The 19684-nt window shown below is 36.6% G+C and overlaps 1 protein-coding gene across 5 annotated transcripts; it reads left to right on the top strand.

The window, feature by feature from the left end:
• Positions 1 to 1198: 1198 nt before the first annotated feature.
• LOC149717192 (uncharacterized) lies at positions 1199 to 19651 on the top strand. 5 transcript variants are annotated; one of them, XM_089835978.1, is made up of 15 exons: positions 1199 to 1338; positions 2232 to 2737; positions 3245 to 3679; positions 3827 to 4343; positions 4415 to 5399; positions 5980 to 6297; positions 9474 to 9533; positions 9637 to 9648; positions 9736 to 9819; positions 10003 to 10029; positions 11357 to 11437; positions 11524 to 11715; positions 12514 to 12588; positions 13168 to 13281; positions 17156 to 19651. In XM_089835978.1, the coding sequence occupies exons 2-15, from the start codon at positions 2314 to 2316 to the stop codon at positions 17174 to 17176; spliced, it is 3345 nt and encodes a 1114-aa protein (XP_089692104.1). In that variant the 5' UTR covers positions 1199 to 1338; positions 2232 to 2313; the 3' UTR covers positions 17177 to 19651. The 5 variants fall into 5 exon arrangements, with proteins under 5 accessions (XP_089692104.1, XP_089692109.1, XP_089692114.1 ...); XM_089835983.1 differs by lacking the exon at positions 9637 to 9648; XM_089835988.1 differs by lacking the exon at positions 10003 to 10029.
• Positions 19652 to 19684: the final 33 nt, after the last annotated feature.

Below are 19684 nucleotides of genomic sequence, written 5' to 3'. Positions count from 1 at the left end.
AATATATACAACCGTTTTTAATCGATTTGTATGATAAAAGAAAATCAAAGCCTTAACAAATTTTCCGTTAGTTTTATATAAGTTTTCAACTCACATTTTTGATAAACAAACAGTATATTTTTTATAAAAACTGCCATAAGGAATTCTAACCAATTAGTTTCCACGATGTTTAATATATCTATGGTTTTAACGTGTAAATGTTTGAAATTTTGAATGATTTTAATGATATTTTTCATTCGAAACGATTATGAAATGCTTGAATGTTCATTTTACTCTCCCTTTAACGCCCCCCCCCCCCCAAATTAAATACGTAGTCGTATTTAATCCGCACTACTACAATGTGTCTTGACATGCATGGAGTATAGATAATTTTTTTAAATGTCTATGGAATTTTTACTTTACTAACTTTGTCTCTTGGCCTTGGTAGAGCGGTGTGGAGTAGAATCAGTAGACGCGGGCAAAAACGGATTTATCCCATAAATCCGTTTTTGACGCGGGCCATATTAGAGAGTTTAAGCATCCCCTAAACGCGTACGTGTAGCTACCTTCCACAGTGCATTAGACCAATGCATTGTCAAAGGTGGCTACACGTACGCGTATAGGGGATGCTTAAACTCTCTATTCTCGTCTTACTTATCGATTGATTATTTTTATAAATTGTTAATTTGGGATTTTAACGTGATTTTGTTAAGCTTGAAAGACCTAACAACATCCAGTTATAAGCCACGTTTTGTAAAAAAGTTTGCAAGATTTTGTTTAACATCACAATCACACTTAAGATGTCATTTAAAAGGTCAACGAAATCTTGTAAAAAAATCGATTTTGAATAGGCGCGGCTACCGCAGTATGATTTTCCGCCGGATATTGCGTGACGTCATGAAGTCAACGCTCGGAAGTTGAAGGATAGCCATTCTCAACTAGGGTATAAATCCTTTTAACGATCTTAATCTGTTACGGTCTATCTTGAAATTAGAACTAGAATGAATAACGGTCGCATATAAAAATATATTTTTCTTATATAGCTGCACAGTAAAAACTATAATACGTAACAAACAAAATGGATTTATAGAGGGGTTTTTTTTCGAGCATTTTTACCTAAAATTTTGCTTTTGCGACACACTTTCCTTGTAGCGTAATTAAAGGCGGGGTGACCTCGGCAGCTCGGCTCTTCTCGCGAATGACACGATTATTTCCTTCCCCCTATGAGATCTTTCCCTCGAAACGCGTTAAGTTGGTGACGTGACTCCGGTTCAACTTCAACCTGCTTCGGGGTTTGATGTCTAGCCGGTTTACAATTAATTGCCGAACTGAATTATTTAAGTGAATTTAGTGAAATCGGTAAGTTGATTTCATTTCGTAATTAATAATTTTACACGCGTAATTGGCCCGAGAACCGCGCCTTAACTGTGAGTACGTTAGTTGACCAAGGCTTAAAATTTAAAGGTCTGGATGATCATTTTGGGCTTTGGAGAATTAGATTTAGAGATGGGAGAGGGGCCTCTTTTTCATTTTTAGATGGCCAAAAATGTCAATGACGCTGCTTTAAGCTTGACGCGGGGATTTTATAGGCCTCTTTCATTCGGAATGTTAGTTTTGCGACTACTGGTCTAATTTATTATCCTATAATTACGTTTTGAGACCTATCACGTAATAAATGAAATCGCGTAGGTACCGAAAATATGTATGGATAGTTTTATCAAAACAGTATCGAGACCTTACTCCATATTTTTATTGTACCGGTGTTGTTTGCTCTAAATTAATTCGGGCGTTTTAACCGACTCTAACATTGAGATAAAGGTTGATGTGTAAACCCTATGTAAAGTGCAGTATGTGTTGAAATTTCTAGCGTTTGTAATATTGAGTGATCTGTCTTCGGTCTCACGGTGGTGTTTATCTTATCACATTCGGCTCGATAGAGATAAAAACGTTTTTAGAGAATTTCAGTGACTTGAGTACATTTAAATTTGGTGCAGAAGGGAAAAAAAATCTAAAATACTCAAGTTACAATCTCCACTCTACATCAGTATAAAATTCTTATAAGCAACGATGCATTGATTCTCTAACAAAGTTCATTCAAAAAATTGCGATATAAGGCTAAAATTATCTCTAATTGAAAAAGCCTAGTCAGATTTGAGCCACGTGTCATCTTTTTATTCTCTTTCTTGTCTTTCTTGTCTAGAGACTAAAATTGATGTATGTGGTTCTTTCTCTTTCCTTTTACTTAAATTTAGTTAATTGTCGCGTATTTGTCTACCTTTCATCGTCGCCATTGTGTCGTCTCTACTTAAGTCCTTGAGCGAGGAGTTTGCGAAGATGGATATGCAGGTAGCGCTGGTCTCTGTAGGCCTGTGCGTCCTATCCGCTGTGGTGGTTTACCTCATATCAGTCTTTGGAATGAAAGAAAAGACCTACGAGGAAGCTATCGAGGAACAAAGAAAACGCAACCAAGACGCTCTCTTGAGTGGTAGCGGAAAGAGTGATAAACCGAAGAAAGAGAAGAAATACAAGAAAGCCGGTGCAGGTGCTAGCAAGAAGAGTGCCAACAAAGAAGCCAGCTCTGGGAAAAATTCGCATTCTGAAGATTCTGAAGGAAATAAAGGAACAAATGAAAATTCACCCGCTACTCCTAAAACTGAAAAACCAATTGACCATCATGGAGATAGAGTTGATTTTAAACCAGAGGCTGAAATTATACCTCTTGAAGTTGCCCCTGTTGAAGTGACCGCATCTAAAACGGGTACAGTATTATTTTTAGAGGCTTACATTTCACTTTAAGAGAAGTTCCCAGATTCCTTCTTATTTACATTTGGCTAGATATTGTTGGGTAAAAACAAACAAAAGAGTCAATTAAGATAATTGTATCAGTAAACTGTCGTCAACTACAGGGCCATCGAGAGAGTTTGTGGGCCCCTTGAAAATTGAGCAAATCGCGACGCGGACGCGGTCCCCCCTCAAGAGAGCCCTACACGCGTTCGGGCCCCAGGGAAACTGACCGAATTGCCCACCCTCTCGACAGCCCTGTTCAACTACATTCATGACTTCTTGGCGAGGCGACATATTGGCAATTTTTATTTTGATTATTTAATCTTTTGAAATGAAAGTTGGACAACCAATAGTGCGGACCGAACGTAAAACCAGGTTGTACCAACATCCCCTAGAGCACTTTTCTCAAAGAAAAATGTTGATTGCATATATATTGATGCTTCCAAAAAAAAAAAATTCAATTGGATAATCATAATTGCAGTTAAAGCCAGCAAGAAGAAGGCTAAGGCTCCATTGGCCCCAAAATCGATTTTGATCAACAAACAGGAGGCAACACCAGTGAATGCCAATGCTAAACTTTCTCCAAGTTCGGTGGAGGAAGATGAAGTTGAGGATTTATCCACTGGTGATTTGCCAGTTCCCGCGTTTGTTCCAAAGGATGAGGTTGAAAGACGTCATTCTATGGATATTGTCTCTGCTAAGAAGAATGTTCCCTTAGTGGGGAGTGCCCCACCGCCAGCCGAAGCCTCTCCTAAAAAGGCTGAACCCAAAAAGAAAGAGGAGCAGAAAAAGGAACATGAAAACTCTCCTAGTCGATCGACTGCTCAGCAGCAAACTCCAAAAGTTGTTAAGGAGGAACCCGTCATTAACTCGTCACCAACTAAGAAAACCAAAAAAGGAAAATCTGAAGACAGTGGTAAGACAGTTTTTCAAGATTTTGTCCAATGGTCCCTGCTGTTTAGAATACCAGAACTGAAGCCAACAGGGTCCTTATCCTGTTTTGGAATCAATGAAAAGATTTTTTTCCGTTTTAAAGATGTTCCATTAACTTTTTTTATAACAGCTCCAAGCAATGAAAATGAAATTTCTGGCAAGAAACTGCTTCAGTTGGTCAAAGTCTCTCCGCTTCAAGATGACGAGATTCACTTGATGATTGAGGTACTCTTGAACAAACAGCAACACGAGGGTTCGACTGAATGGACCAAAAAGAATGATCCAGTCGCCGCCTTGAAGAAACAGTTGCAAGAACGGGAACAAGCTCTTGAAAACGAACAACGCCAATATCAGGCTGTCAATGCTAAATTGAGAGAGGTCCGTTTGGAATTGGGACAAGAGAAAACCAGAAGCGCTACCTCTGAACGCGTCTTGAAGGAGAAATTGGCTCAGCAGATACAAGAGACGCAGGCCTTGCACGCGCGTCTTCAACACGCTCACGAACAACATTTGGCCGAAACTGGATCATTGCAACAAAAATACCAACAACTTCAAGCTAAAGTTAATGACGAACAGTCGGTTGCTCTTCAACATCTTTCGGAAGAAAATGGAAAACTTCAACAGAAACTTTCGCGATTAGAAGCTGAGTAAGTTACTTTTATTGAAAATTAATTATGGTGGCATTCTTATTAAGAAAGAACGCCTTATTTTCTTTCAGACGTCAAAGCCAGAGCAACTCCGAAAAACAACTCCAACTTCAAATGAAACAATTGCAAAGCGCTTGCGAACATTACGAAGCTGCCCAAGTCACTCACCAACAGAAAATTGAAAGTTACGAAAACCATTTGAAACAATTGCAAACGAGCAAGCAAGAAGACGAATACAAATTCGCTCAAACGATGAATGAAATGAGCCAGAAAGTGGCTGATGCCGAAAATCACCTCAACGCGGTAAACAAGGAACTCCAACATGCCAAAGCCATAGCTAGTGCCACGGAGTCTGATAGGCTTAACATCGCTTCTCGATTGGAACAAGCCGAAGCTGCCGCTCGACAATTTGAAGACGAAATAGCCATGCTGAAGAAAGCCTTGGACAACGAAAAATCCGCCTCTCACGAAGTTAGATTGAGGTTGGAACACTCACAATCTCAAGCCATGTCCGCTGCCGTGCAACAATCCGAAGCTAACAAGATCTCCGTCTCTCTCAGAGACGAAAATGAGCAATTGAAGGCGCAGTTAGCGCAAATTAGCGTCAGAACGGCGGCCGAAGGGCAAGAATCAAATTCTAGCAAGCAAAATGGAGAGCTTCAATCTTCCGACAAACAAGTTCCCGATTTAAGCAAAGCTTTGGAAGAGAAAGAAAGCGAGCTTAATAAAATAGGGGAGGAGTTGCGTCAAAAGTTGACCAACATCGACGCCTTGCAGGTCGAGTTGGAAGAACAAAAGAAAAAGAACAACGAGTTGAGGGAGAAAAATTGGAAGGCCATGGAGGCCTTGAATGAAGCTGAAAAAGCCAAATCGGCTGCCTTGTCCAAAACGCAAGTTCTTCAAGACTTAGAAAGGAGGCTCGATGACGCCCAGGGTAAATTGAGGGAAGCGCAGAAGAATAGAGATGATCTCTTCCAAAAGGTTAAAAGTGAGCAACTGAGGGACAGAGAAATTCTTCAAAGGCTTCTTCCTGATGCTAAAGTTGATAATAAAATGGTATGTGTGGCTCTCAGTGCTCTCTTCATCAGGGGTGTGCGAGTACTCGTTAAGTTCGAGTACTCGGTTCGAGTATCGAGCCGAGTACTCGACTCGATACTCGATAACAACACATTGAGATACTCGAGACAGATTCGAGTAGCTTTTTAACATCTTAAATACTCGACAAATACTCGAGTCCGAGGCTTACAACTATAGCAGACGATGAGTTCATGAGCATTTATTTTGAAAATCACCTGTTCAATGTTTAATTGATCACTAACAATCTTTTTGAACTAGTTAGATATTAGATAATTGAAAATCTTCGTTATTTTCAAGAAATTTACAAAATTGCTACTCGACCAGTCAATATTTGAGACTCGATAATTACTCGAAAGAACCAAAATTTGACCTATCTAAATACTCGATACTCGAAAGTATTTTTGAGACTCGGCTCGATACTCGATAAGAAATTACTTTCGATACTCGGACTCGGCTCGAAACCGAAAAAACGGGACTCGCACACCACTGCTCTTCATGCATTAAAGAGCTCTTTGTTGATTAATTGATCTTACGACATTGTGAACTTTTTTTATCTAAGGATCACTCAATATGGGTCGAAAATTTTGTCAACGAAGTCAGTCGAAAGATTAGCGCAGCTGGTCCTACGCTTCCTCTTTCCCCTCCCGAAACACCTAGTGATGCGACTGAAAAAGTTATTAACGGAGAATCAGGCGGCGTTGATCCTAATTTAATTCATCTTAGAGCCGAAAATAGTTCTCTGCAAGCGCAAATCAACCATTACAAGACTGTCCTCGCCGAAACGGAAGATATTTTAAAGAAGCTGCAGTCGGGTGTCGAAGCTGAAGAAGCCAAATGGAGAGAGAAAGTTAATGAGAAAGAAAGGCAATTAACTAAAGTAAGAAATATTCTACCTGTGTTTTGTTGATGCATTCAGTGTATAAGCCGAAATGATTTGTTCATTAGTTTGGTATATAATTATGAACCATAGTGTTTTGTTTCTTAGTACCATATGTAAGACATAATGTTTTCTTGATCGGTTCAGTATAAAAGGTTTGATGTATGATGATCGGTTCGGTATAAAAGGTTTGATGTATGATGATCGGTTCGGTATAAAAGGTTTGATGTATGATGAACGGTTCGGTATAGAAGGTAGTACGATTTTGTTCGGTATATAAGGCAGTACGTTTTTGTTCGGTATATAAGGTAGTGCGATTTTGTTCGGTATATAAGGTAGTGCGATTTTGTTCGGTATATAAGGTAGTGCGATTTTGTTCGGTATATAAGCCAGTACGATTTTGTTCGGTATATAAGCCAGTACGTTTTTGTTCGGTATATAAGCTAGTACGTTTTTGTTCGGTATATAAGCTAGTACGTTTTTGTTCGGCATATAAGCTAGTACGTTTTTGTTCGGCATATAAGCTAGTACGTTTTTGTTCGGCATATAAGCTAGTACGTTTTTGTTCGGCATATAAGCTAGTACGTTTTTGTTCGGCATATAAGCTAGTACGTTTTTGTTCGGTATATAAGCTAGTACGTTTTTGTTCGGTATATAAGCTAGTACGTTTTTGTTCGGTATATAAACTAGTACGTTTTTGTTCGGCATATAAGCTAGTACGTTTTTGTTCGGCATATAAGCTAGTACGTTTTTGTTCGGCATATAAGCTAGTACGTTTTTGTTCGGTATATAAGCTAGTACGTTTTTGTTCGGTATATAAGCTAGTACGTTTTTGTTCGGTATATAAGCTAGTACGTTTTTGTTCGGTATATAAGCTAGTACGTTTTTGTTCGGCATATAAGCTAGTACGTTTTTGTTCGGCATATAAGCTAGTACGTTTTTGTTCGGCATATAAGCTAGTACGTTTTTGTTCGGTATATAAGCTAGTACGTTTTTGTTCGGTATATAAGCTAGTACGTTTTTGTTCGGCATATAAGCTAGTACGTTTTTGTTCGGCATATAAGCTAGTACGTTTTTGTTCGGCATATAAGCTAGTACGTTTTTGTTCGGTATATAAGCTAGTACGTTTTTGTTCGGCATATAAGCTAGTACGTTTTTGTTCGGCATATAAGCTAGTACGTTTTTGTTCGGCATATAAGCTAGTACGTTTTTGTTCGGCATATAAGCTAGTACGTTTTTGTTCGGCATATAAGCTAGTACGTTTTTGTTCGGTATATAAGCTAGTACGTTTTTGTTCGATATATAAGCTAGTACGTTTTTGTTCGGTATATAAACTAGTACGTTTTTGTTCGGCATATAAGCTAGTACGTTTTTGTTCGGCATATAAGCTAGTACGTTTTTGTTCGGCATATAAGCTAGTACGTTTTTGTTCGGTATATAAGCTAGTACGTTTTTGTTCGGTATATAAGCTAGTACGTTTTTGTTCGGTATATAAGCTAGTACGTTTTTGTTCGGTATATAAGCTAGTACGTTTTTGTTCGGCATATAAGCTAGTACGTTTTTGTTCGGCATATAAGCTAGTACGTTTTTGTTCGGCATATAAGCTAGTACGTTTTTGTTCGGTATATAAGCTAGTACGTTTTTGTTCGGTATATAAGCTAGTACGTTTTTGTTCGGTATATAAGCTAGTACGTTTTTGTTCGGTATATAAGCTAGTACGTTTTTGTTCGGCATATAAGCTAGTACGTTTTTGTTCGGCATATAAGCTAGTACGTTTTTGTTCGGTATATAAGCTAGTACGTTTTTGTTCGGCATATAAGCTAGTACGTTTTTGTTCGGTATATAAACTAGTACGTTTTTGTTCGGCATATAAGCTAGTACGTTTTTGTTCGGCATATAAGCTAGTACGTTTTTGTTCGGCATATAAGCTAGTACGTTTTTGTTCGGCATATAAGCTAGTACGTTTTTGTTCGGCATATAAGCTAGTACGTTTTTGTTCGGCATATAAGCTAGTACGTTTTTGTTCGGCATATAAGCTAGTACGTTTTTGTTCGGCATATAAGCTAGTACGTTTTTGTTCGGCAAATAAGGCGGTACGTTTTTGTTCGGCAAATAAGGCGGTACGTTTTTGTTCGGCAAATAAGGCGGTACGTTTTTGTTCGGCAAATAAGGCGGTACGTTTTTGTTCGGCATATAAGCTAGTACGTTTTTGTTCGGCATATAAGCTAGTACGTTTTTGTTCGGCATATAAGCTAGTACGTTTTTGTTCGGCATATAAGCTAGTACGTTTTTGTTCGGCATATAAGCTAGTACGTTTTTGTTCGGCATATAAGCTAGTACGTTTTTGTTCGGCAAATAAGGCGGTACGTTTTTGTTCGGCAAATAAGGCGGTACGTTTTTGTTCGGCAAATAAGGCGGTACGTTTTTGTTCGGCAAATAAGGCGGTACGTTTTTGTTCGGCAAATAAGGCGGTACGTTTTTGTTCGGCAAATAAGGCGGTACGTTTTTGTTCGGCAAATAAGGCGGTACGTTTTTGTTCGGCATATAAGCTAGTACGTTTTTGTTCGGTATATAAGCTAGTACGTTTTTGTTCGGCATATAAGCTAGTACGTTTTTGTTCGGCATATAAGCTAGTACGTTTTTGTTCGGCATATAAGCTAGTACGTTTTTGTTCGGCATATAAGCTAGTACGTTTTTGTTCGGCATATAAGCTAGTACGTTTTTGTTCGGCATATAAGCTAGTACGTTTTTGTTCGGCAAATAAGGCGGTACGTTTTTGTTCGGCAAATAAGGCGGTACGTTTTTGTTCGGCAAATAAGGCGGTACGTTTTTGTTCGGCAAATAAGGCGGTACGTTTTTGTTCGGCAAATAAGGCGGTACGTTTTTGTTCGGCATATAAGCTAGTACGTTTTTGTTCGGCATATAAGCTAGTACGTTTTTGTTCGGCATATAAGCTAGTACGTTTTTGTTCGGCAAATAAGGCGGTACGTTTTTGTTCGGCAAATAAGGCGGTACGTTTTTGTTCGGCAAATAAGGCGGTACGTTTTTGTTCGGCAAATAAGGCAATACGTTTTTGTCCGGTATATAAGGCGGTACGTTTTTGTTCGGTACATAAGGCATTAACCATGTTTATAGCTTAATTGACACTGAATTTTATTTGATCTTAATTGAAACAGGCCTTGGAAGAAAAAGCCAAGTTAGAAAAGAACCTAGAAGAACTTCACGGTGTGGAAGAGGTATAGAATTAAATTTCTTACTAAATTAATATTTCTTTAACGCGCGCATTTATTAACCCGGTGTTTTAGACGGTGATCGGTTTTGATTTCTTTTATTTTATAGGCAACGGCCGAGGTGATGGGATTGTTGCGCTAAGCCTTAACCCCCCTTAATAAACTTAAAAAATAACCTTAACCTTTTTCTAACCCCCTAAAATTTTAGATGCAAAGTAAACTAAAAGAACTTCAGTCTAAATTGCAAGAAGAAGAGAATGAAAAGAAGATTCTCGAACTCAAAGCTGACGAGGTAATTAAAATCATTGTCTTATTTGGGAACGTGACGTCACTCTTTACGCCGTTAATTTTATTTAAAAACCGCTTTGGGCTATTATATTAATCTTTACGTTTTTAACATTGATTGTTTAAATTTTAATTGGACGCTTACGATTATTAATATTATTTTTTGCCAAATGGTTTGATTGGGTCGCAGGCCAGCAGGTTTGGAAGCATCGAAGAGGTAAAAGTCATATTCACACTTAAATTGATAGTAAATGGAGTTGCGGAATAATAACTTGAAAAATGTCACCAGGGTTCATACAAACCTGGAAAACCGGGAAAACCTGGAAAAATCAGGGAAAAAAATAGTTGACAAAAATCTCAGGGAAATTTAGAATTTTTAGTAAAATTCAGGGAAATCAGGGAAATTTGCGTCAAACAGGGGCCGAGTAATTAAGCAAAAACATACCCTCCTTAGGATTAACATTACACTATACTTTGGAGGCTCATAACTCTGGTTATATTAGAGATATAGGGGTGTCCATTGAGTATGTTATAGTCCAATTTGTCCCCCATCCAACCATACTAAAAACATAGGGCTACGACAAACAGGGGCCGAGTAATTAAGCAAAATGTTCGTAAACATACCCTCCATAGGATTAACATTACACTATACTTTGGAGGCTCATAACTCTGGTTATATTAGAGATATAGGGGTGTCCTTTGAGTATGTTATGGTCCTATTTGTCCCCCATCCAACCATACTAAAAACGTAGGGCTACGACAAACAGGGGCCGAGTAATTAAGCAAAATGTTCATAAACATACCCTCCATAGGATTAACATTACACTATACTTTGGAGGCTCATAACTCTGGTTATATTAGAGATATAGGGGTGTCCATTGAGTATGTTATAGTCCAATTTGTCCCCCATCCAACCATACTAAAAACATAGGGCTACGACAAACAGGGGCCGAGTAATTAAGCAAAATGTTCATAAACACACCTCCTCCATAGGATTAACATTACACTATACTTCGGAGGCTCATAACTCTGGTTCTACTAGAGATACGGGGATGTCCTTTGATTATGTAATAGTCCAATTCCCCCCCCCCCTCCTTCGTTAACATTTGCTCCATAGGATACTCCATATAGGGGAAAAACCTGGAAAATTCAGGGAAATATATGGGGAAAAAACCTGGAAATCTCAGGGAAATTTGTTTTCCAAAAGTTGTATGAACCCTGTGTCACCTACTATTGACACTGTGGGAGTTTGTCGCTAATAACCTTTGGGATGACATTTTTCAAAAATCCAAATTTTGTTCTTATCTACCGCCGCTCCAGCTACTGTCTCTTTAATGCAATTTTAAAAGCATGGTTTGAACCATTTGATCATTCTTTATCCATCCATCCATTCATCATTTAACGTTAATTTTTCTCCTTGCTATAAATTTATATTGACTCTTTTGCTGAGAGTTACTAGCAGTCCTTTTATTAAATGTCTTTGTTTAAATCTAATTTGGTTTAAACAATTTCATTTCATTTACTCGTTAAATCCCCCTAAACAGGTTAGTAAACAGCTTGACGAAAAAACGAAGGAACTCGAAACACTCGCGAAAGAACGACAAGCCTTAGAAGAACTGAAAAAAGTACGATCGTCAAATTCAATACTTATTGATTTTATTGTAGAAAAATTATATGCTCGGATCAAACTCTTAACCATTTTATTGTACAGGAATTGGATAATCTCCGTTTGCAACTAGAACAGGAACGAAAAAATTCGAAAGAATTAGGTTCGCAGACTGTCAAGTTAAATTCTTTGGTTAAAATTGGTCAAGATGCTCTCAGGGCTGAGCAAGCGCTCGTTAAAGAATTGCAAGCCCAGATTGACCAACAAAAAACTAATGGCAATGGAACAAGCACGATGGTATGTATTGAAAATTATTACATTGTTCAGGGTTGCCGCAGGTCAGGGAAAACCTGGAATAGTCAGGGAATTTCAAAATGGGCTAAAAACTTCAGGGAAAAATCGGGGAATTTGGTTAAAGTGGGTAAAATATTTATGGTTGAAGCATCTAGCTAGGTGTCGTTTTAAACGACGTTGTAGCAAGATCGCGTTTGACAGTTATCAGGGTTCATACAAACCTGGAAAACCTGGAAAAATCAGGGAAATAAATAGTTGACAAAAACCTCAGGGAAAATTCAGGGAAACTTCCAATTTTTAGTAAATTTCAGGGAAATTTGCGTCAAACAGGGACCGAGTAATTAAGCAAAATGTTCATGAATATTCCCTCCATAGGATTAACATTGCACTATACTTTGGAGGCTCATAACTCTGGTTTTATTAGAGATATAGGGGTGTCCTTTGATTATGTTATAGTCCAATTTGTCCCCCATCCAACCATACTAAAAACGTAGGGCTACGACAAACGGAGCCGAGTAATTAAGCAAAATGTTCATAAACATACCCTCCGTAGGATTAACATTACACTATACTTTGGAGGCTCATAACTATGGTTATACGGGGATGTCCTTTGATTATGTAATAGTCATATTTGCCCCTCCTCCTTCGTTAACATTTGCTCCATGGAATACTCCATATACGGGAAAAACCTGGAAATCTCAGGGAAATTTGTTTTCCAAAATTTGTATGAACCCTGGTTATATTTAGAACAATACGTTACAAAATATTTTGAAACTAAATATTTTTTAATTGCGCGTTCAGATTCCTGACGTTCCAGAGAGTCCAAAACCCAGAAATGGTCAACAATTATTAAATAATAGTGTCAATGAAGCAGACGTAAGTGTTGATATATTTTAATTTAAAAAAAGCTTATCCCGAAGTTCAATATTGTGGTTACTGACTGGTATATATATATATATTATTGAATTCGTTAATGTTATTCATTTTACGCATTAAGCTTATTTCGCTGTTAATGTTTTTTTTTTAATTAGTATAATACTTAAAACGCACTAGAAGTACTATGTTAATTAGGGGACATCATACCTAGAAATTATAAATACATTTAAACTAGGCCTAGAGTGATTCACGCGTTTTCACGTCATACTTTAAGTAAAAAAATTCATATTTAACGAAGATCGTAACTAGTTTTAATGAATTTATCAGTTTCTAGGTATAAAACCCGTTATAGTTATCGTTTATTTATAGTTTTATATCATAAAGTATAGAATATTTCGTTGAATATATATAACTATTTATTATTAGATGTGTATAACAAAATTTACTAACCTTAAAAAAAGGTACAAAAAAAGCTGCTGGGTTTAGCCTATATATTAATTAATTAAAAAATGAAATTCTTGTAAAAGCCTAACACTATCGTTATCGTTATCGTTATCGTTCCACGCTCTTTGATATCAGTCTAGCTGCGTATCTTCAGCAGCCCCTAGTTCCGCTTCTACTACTTCTAGTACTTCTCCTATCTCTTCTTCTAACCCTGTTAAATCAGAAAAATCGTCAAAACATAAAAAACGGGTAAGATCTGCCTTTCGTCTTAATTTTAAAACCACACATATTTTTCAAATCAAATTTAGAGAGCACCTTATCGCACCCGTTTAGTGTTTACGATAGTTTTGGTTTGGTTAAAAACATTTTTCTCTCTTAGTCACTTTTATTTGAAGAGAGAATGACGTTAGAGATAGAATGATATTTGTCATTGTTTACTTATTGTTAAAATATGACCTAATCAACACAGTTGCGATGAAGCTACGTGGTTTTATACGTAGCTTGGTACGTACTCTTCGGTAAAATGATTTGAAACACTTTTCGTTACAATTTATTGTATAGAAAGTACGTTCAATTAATTGTCTCGCTGTTCTAGTTATATTTTAATTGATAGTAATTGTTTCAAATCGTTTTTACTGAGGTCTATGTTATTAATAAGAAATAGATGAAAATTCGTTTTATCTCTAGTGTCATTTTCTCAACAAACTTCGCATGGTTTTTATAATTTAAACATTGCATTTTGAATGATGATGATAATCGTTGTTTTTTGGGTGGAATGGTTTGGCCGGACTTTAAAATTTATTTTATTAATTTTTCGTGTATGACTTATAAAAAAAAAATAATTAATTTGAAATGGTGGCTTTGTTTTTTTTTGCCTGATTTGATGAATTATTAATAAATTAAATATTTCTTTTTCGCGTTTCCGAGCTTAACTTTTTATTTTACTTTGTTTTTTATTTATTTATTTATTTATTTTTTTTGCGAGCTAGTTTTCGAGTGGCTTTTAAGCACTCTTTCGGATGTAATATTATACTTAAGAAGATGAGAAATTTACCTTGATTAGTTTTAATTTCACCATGAGTTTATAAGATATGTTCCATAAGTATTACACTACCAAGAACGGATTCATGCTCATAAGAACATAGGGCACGAGATATTCTGTCCCCGTCATAGCATACTTGGTGTAGGTTCGCGTCACTTCATTCCGCCATCTATGACGGTCTGCAGCAACTATATAGATTATAGAAATGTATGCTTTTAGACACGTGACATAAATATTAGCAGACGAATCTTCTCAACCAAGTATGCGAGGATGGTACCAGAGGATAAAGCTATTGCCCTATGTTCTTATCAGCATGAATCCGTTCTTGACACTACCCATACTTCGTAATGCAACTTATGCAAGAGACTTACTGAGAGCTAGTTTGAGAACGACGCGAGAATCGACTACACGCGGTTTTGCAGTCCATCTTCCTCTTTAGTCTGTACTAAGCCTACGACAGCGCCTCAGCAGGCGTCGCTTTACCTCGAATCTATGACCTACCTCACTCACTACCTGACAAGCTCTCATAGTCATTAACCAGTGACAAACTTATGGAACATATCTTATGAGCTTATGAATTAATGTTGTCTGTTCTGCGATAACATTAATACATTGGGGGTTTTTTTAAAGCCATTTAACTTAATTTAATGGATATTAAATAGTGTTAACGAATAGGAAATAAGTGACCAGTATTTGGTGCTCAAAGACACGACGCGTATAATTTGATAAATTTCTCGTCTTCTTAAGGAGTAATATCTGTGACGAAATGCTGCATTTAAATTACAGAAACTTGGTCAAAACTCTAACGATATCTTAAACGAAATTAATTTAAACTGTTAGTTACGTTATAGATTATTCCATAATTTAATAGGGGGGAGCCCAAACTTTAAAACTAGCGAAACAAACTATAGATAACCTCCGAAACCTATTAGACCTAAATCCTTTTTTCACACACCGACACACACATACACACTTTTTTGGTTGTAGGAATCAATTTACCAGCTAACCCTACTAAAAAAAACAAAAATACCCCCCAAAAAAAACGATCGTAACCTGATTCTGTTTTTGTCTTTTTTTCTTTTTTCTCTTTAACTCAAATGTTAAAAAAAACTCTAAAACAAAATTTACCAAAAAATTACGTGGCTGTTGATCTTGACGCTATAATTTTCCTTCTGTTACTTCCCTCTGAATTCTGAAAAACAAAAAACCATTTTCAAACTCTTTTTCCAAACGAACAGAGCAGGCCAAAAACAACAGGTACGTGATTGAGGCCTCCGCGCAATCACTGTTTTTTTCATTTTTCTCCCAATTTAATTTTGGTTGGTGAAAAGCCGCTAAGTCTCTTTTTAAAAAGGTTCACGAATTTCTCCGCTCTTAATACTGGTATCACTTTAACACACTTCCTTTTAATCATTATCTCAAAACCTGGCTTTCTTCCCCCCCCCCATTATTATTATTATTTAATTTTTATACATAAAACGTTTATTTTTAATTTTTTTTTTGCTGGGGTCTGTTTTGTTAGCTTAAAAACATCCATGATCAAACGCTATTCCACATACATATTCGCGATCAGAATGGTTTGAAGGTTTATACGCTTACGTAGTGCCGACACGCCTTGCTGCCAAGTTTTATTTAGTGTTCAAAGTGTGTTTGTTATTGAATTGCACTAGAATATGGTAAAAATTCGCGCTTCGTAGCAGCATGTCTAGTGCATTTAAAGTTTCGAGCATGGTTTTTAAAAGTTGAAGTGTAAGCTTCAGAAACGACCGCCATTGTGTGTTCAACAACCTGTTAAAATTTAAAGAGTATTTTAGTTTCTACAGTGTGTACAAAATAGGGTGGTAGGAATCTAGGACCGTAGTATGGGTGATATTGAGTCGAAAGTGTTCTATGATATTGAGTCGATAGTGTTCTATGATATTGAGTCGATAGTGTTCTATGATATTGAGTCGATAGTGTTCTATGATATTGAGTCGAAAGTGTTCTATGATATTGAGTCGAAAGTGTTCTATGATATTGAGTCGAAAGTGTTCTATGATATTGAGTCGAAAGTGTTCTATGATATTGAGTCGAAAGTGTTCTATGATATTGAGTCGAAAGTGTTCTATGATATTGAGTCGAAAGTTTTCTATGATATTGAGTCGAAAGTGTTCTATGATATTGAGTCGAAAGTGTTCTATGATATTAAGCCTAGAGGCCATTGTAAATGAGTTACAATTGGAGTATTTTACGCATAACCGCATAAATTTAACTGAGAAACTGAAAGACAATTCTAATATAATTGAGGGGTGATCCGTAAAACACTCCGATCGTAACTTAATTGTATCAGAAGGGGATAATAGGGAGCTAACAGTTCTGACCCTGAAACGTCACACCCTTCTATCTCTTACTGGAGTTTCAATCCCCCTAACGGTTGGAAACAGTATTCTACGCGCAAAAATTCCAACCAGAGAGGGGCTGCGTGACGTCAGACTATCTCTTCCCCCTAGCCAGTTGTTAGCTCCCTATAGAAGAAGGATGACAATCTGTCGCGCGTCTTGCCAAATAGTTAAACGCTGATAGAGTAATGAGGAACTATTTTATCGCGTATGTGATTCGGTTTAGTAACCATGCTCCAAAAGTTCCGATGTTGAAGAATTTGTAGTACACTACTCTCGAAGAGAATTATTATATACTTCCGATCGTATATGTTGGCCCTTAAAGGGGCTGTTCGGAACTTCGGACCGTGGGACAAACGACGATCTTCCTCATAGAGCTTAACATAGCGGGTGGGTAAAAAAGGTGAGGGGGTCGGTCAGCCCCTTTAAGTTAAAATGTCAAAGAACATTTTTGACTCAAAATAGCCCATAGAACCCACTGTACTTCGGTTCGATTCCTACCAGCCTTTATGGAGCACCCTTTATAAAGGGCTACAAAATTGTGAAAGAAAGACCTAGCTGAGACTTGTCAGATGGTTGTATATTGTTGAACACACACTTTTAGGCAAAGCTTCCAAGTTCCATCTGCAATCATGATGGCTCCGCTGACGTGTTACAAATTATAATTAATGATACTTAATCAAATGTTTTAATCAATTTTTAGGGTGCTTCAGGTAAAAAATAGTCAAGACGGACCTTTAACTCTAAAACTTAAATAAAAAATATTAAAACCAACAAGTTTACAACCACTTTACGTAATTTTATTTCCACACCACTTCAACAACAAAAACAACAACAAAAAGATTTCACAACCGCTCCGCATTTGATGGTTATTTAAAAAAAGAGAATTAACCATTTGGTCCAGAAAAAGATAAATAATAATTAATCCAGTTCGCTTCTTTGATAACCTAATGACCCCTCCCACCCCCCGCGCGCCTCCTGTCTCTTTGTATATCAAATTGCCCTTAAATTTTCATGTTTAATTGTTTTTCTCAAGAAAAAAAAAAAAAGAACTGTTTGAAACGAAAAATGTTATACGAAGAAAACAAGTGAGACCTTTATTTGAAAATTTAAATTTGGTAGAAACAAATTTGCTATTAGTAGGAAGTTAAATTTTTTTTTTTTGCTTTTTAATGATCGTGGATGAAAATTTATATCAAAATTTAGAATGAAATTAATATTAACCAATTTGTTTTATGGAAGACTGCGAAATTGGCCCGACAATAATTTATTTTTATTATTTGGATTGATAAAATAAAATCAAAATCAAATAATTAAATTCCTAAGTTAGTTTGAAACAACTCGTGTTAAAAATATACTCATTTTCAGGATTTAAAATCTCTATATTTAAATCCTGAAAATTAGTATTTCTTTGGTCACTTGTCAGCGTGTATAAACCTACGTTACATAGAGACCTAGGGACTAGGGTACGTTCAGTCATGGAACAAGAAGGTTGTAATGGAATGGTGAGGTGAATAGGCGGACAGCTACGCGAAATGTAGGGTCACGTGGTAAAACTCTCCTCTCCTCTCCTCTCGGCACTAGCTGTAACTCGATTACTGCTCTGGGCAATATTGGCGCGCAAGCCACCTCCATAATACCGCGCGTACTGAGAGGGATACACTGTTTAGATCCGCTCTCTACCGCCTCTACTACTGCGCAGAAGCTTTCAACGTTGGTGATAAACTCGGGAAGGAGGGGATGAAAAGGGGGAAGTTACGATTTTTCAACGCGCTCTCTTTAACACTATAGGACCCTTCCATACACCCTTCTTCTTCCATGGTTCAGTAACTTCAAAGAAATCGCTGTTTTCTTGATCTTGATGGGCTCGAGACGTCGCAGTGACGTTACGAAGCGCAAAATGGCTCTTTTCAATTATTAACGAGCTCGCAAATAATGAAATTGTTTAAGAAAATTATGTCCATTTGAATGGTAGAAGTAGTTTTGTAAAGAAAACTAATACAATTAATGTCAGAATAGCATTATTGGAATTTAATTTATAAATGCCGCGCCAACTTTGCCTCTGTCTTGTCAAGTGTTGAACAGTCAAGCGCTACGTGTCTACGTCACGCCATCAAAAAAACCATATTGATTAGATGGTTTTTATGATGAGCAAGCGCTGAGCATCATGACGTCAAAATCGGAAACACGAAGAAGCCTACAGTAGTTAAAATCTGACATCGCTTAGTAAAGAGGTTACTGAACGTACCCCTAGCTTTGAGCGTCCTGACAACTGAAGCTGGAACAGAGTATATACAGAATAAGCTGATGTCGGAGATAGGGAGTTGCCTATCGTATAGCGTGAAAACAAATTTCCTCACACGCATTCTTTATATATTATGTATAGCATCTTTAAAATTAATTTAAGACTCTTGATGAATTTATCCAATTTAATTATTGATTTTGATACATTTATCAATCTAAACCATAAGTTCATAAGATATGTTCCATAAGTTTGTCACTGGTTACTGAGAACTTGTCATGAAGTGACGTAGGTGAAACGCCATAGATTCTCGTAAAGCGACGCCTGGTGAGGCGGTGTCAAAGGCTTAGTACAGACTAAATAGGAAGATGAACTGCAAAACCGCGTGTAGTCAACTCTCGCGTCGTTCTCGAACTAGCATTACAAAGTATATACTTATGGTACTTATCTTATAAACTTATGTGTAAATAAAATTATTGTACGTCCATTTTATTCTCACTTCTATAGCTTTTTATTCGGGGGAAAACCTCAACCAAAAAATAAATAAATAAAACTGACAAAATTATTTACAAAAAACAAACAAACAAACAGAAATTATACTAATATATAATAAGCTATTTAAAAGAAAAATATTTCTTATTGCTGGCATTTTCAATTTTTTTTTAATTACTAAATTGAAAGCAACAATGTCCAAGTTCCAGTAACTAATTATTATTCATCTTTTAGACGTAGTCTAACCATTTTGTTTTTTTTTTTTTCGTTTTTTTTTAATTATAATTATTATTATTTAAGACAAATTAATTAATAAGGGGTTTAAAAAACATTTTTTTACTCGGGGTTGTTTAGAAAAAAGTACATGTACTTATTTCCAAACTGTGTGTACTTTTTGTTAAGCAAAAAAAAAAAAAAAAATATGAAAAAAAAAAAATAAATAAAAGATATTAGAAGGTAAAAAATTGTGGTTTGTTTTTATTTCAACTTAAAATAAAT

The sequence above is a fragment of the Phalangium opilio genome, unplaced genomic scaffold, assembly GCF_054372755.1.
Source record: "Phalangium opilio isolate 3A_F unplaced genomic scaffold, DU_Popi_V2 ptg000003l_1, whole genome shotgun sequence".
NCBI classification, from domain to species: Eukaryota; Metazoa; Arthropoda; class Arachnida; order Opiliones; family Phalangiidae; genus Phalangium; species Phalangium opilio.
The sequence above is the reverse complement of the archived record's forward strand: the minus strand, read 5'-3'. Positions and strand labels throughout refer to the sequence as shown.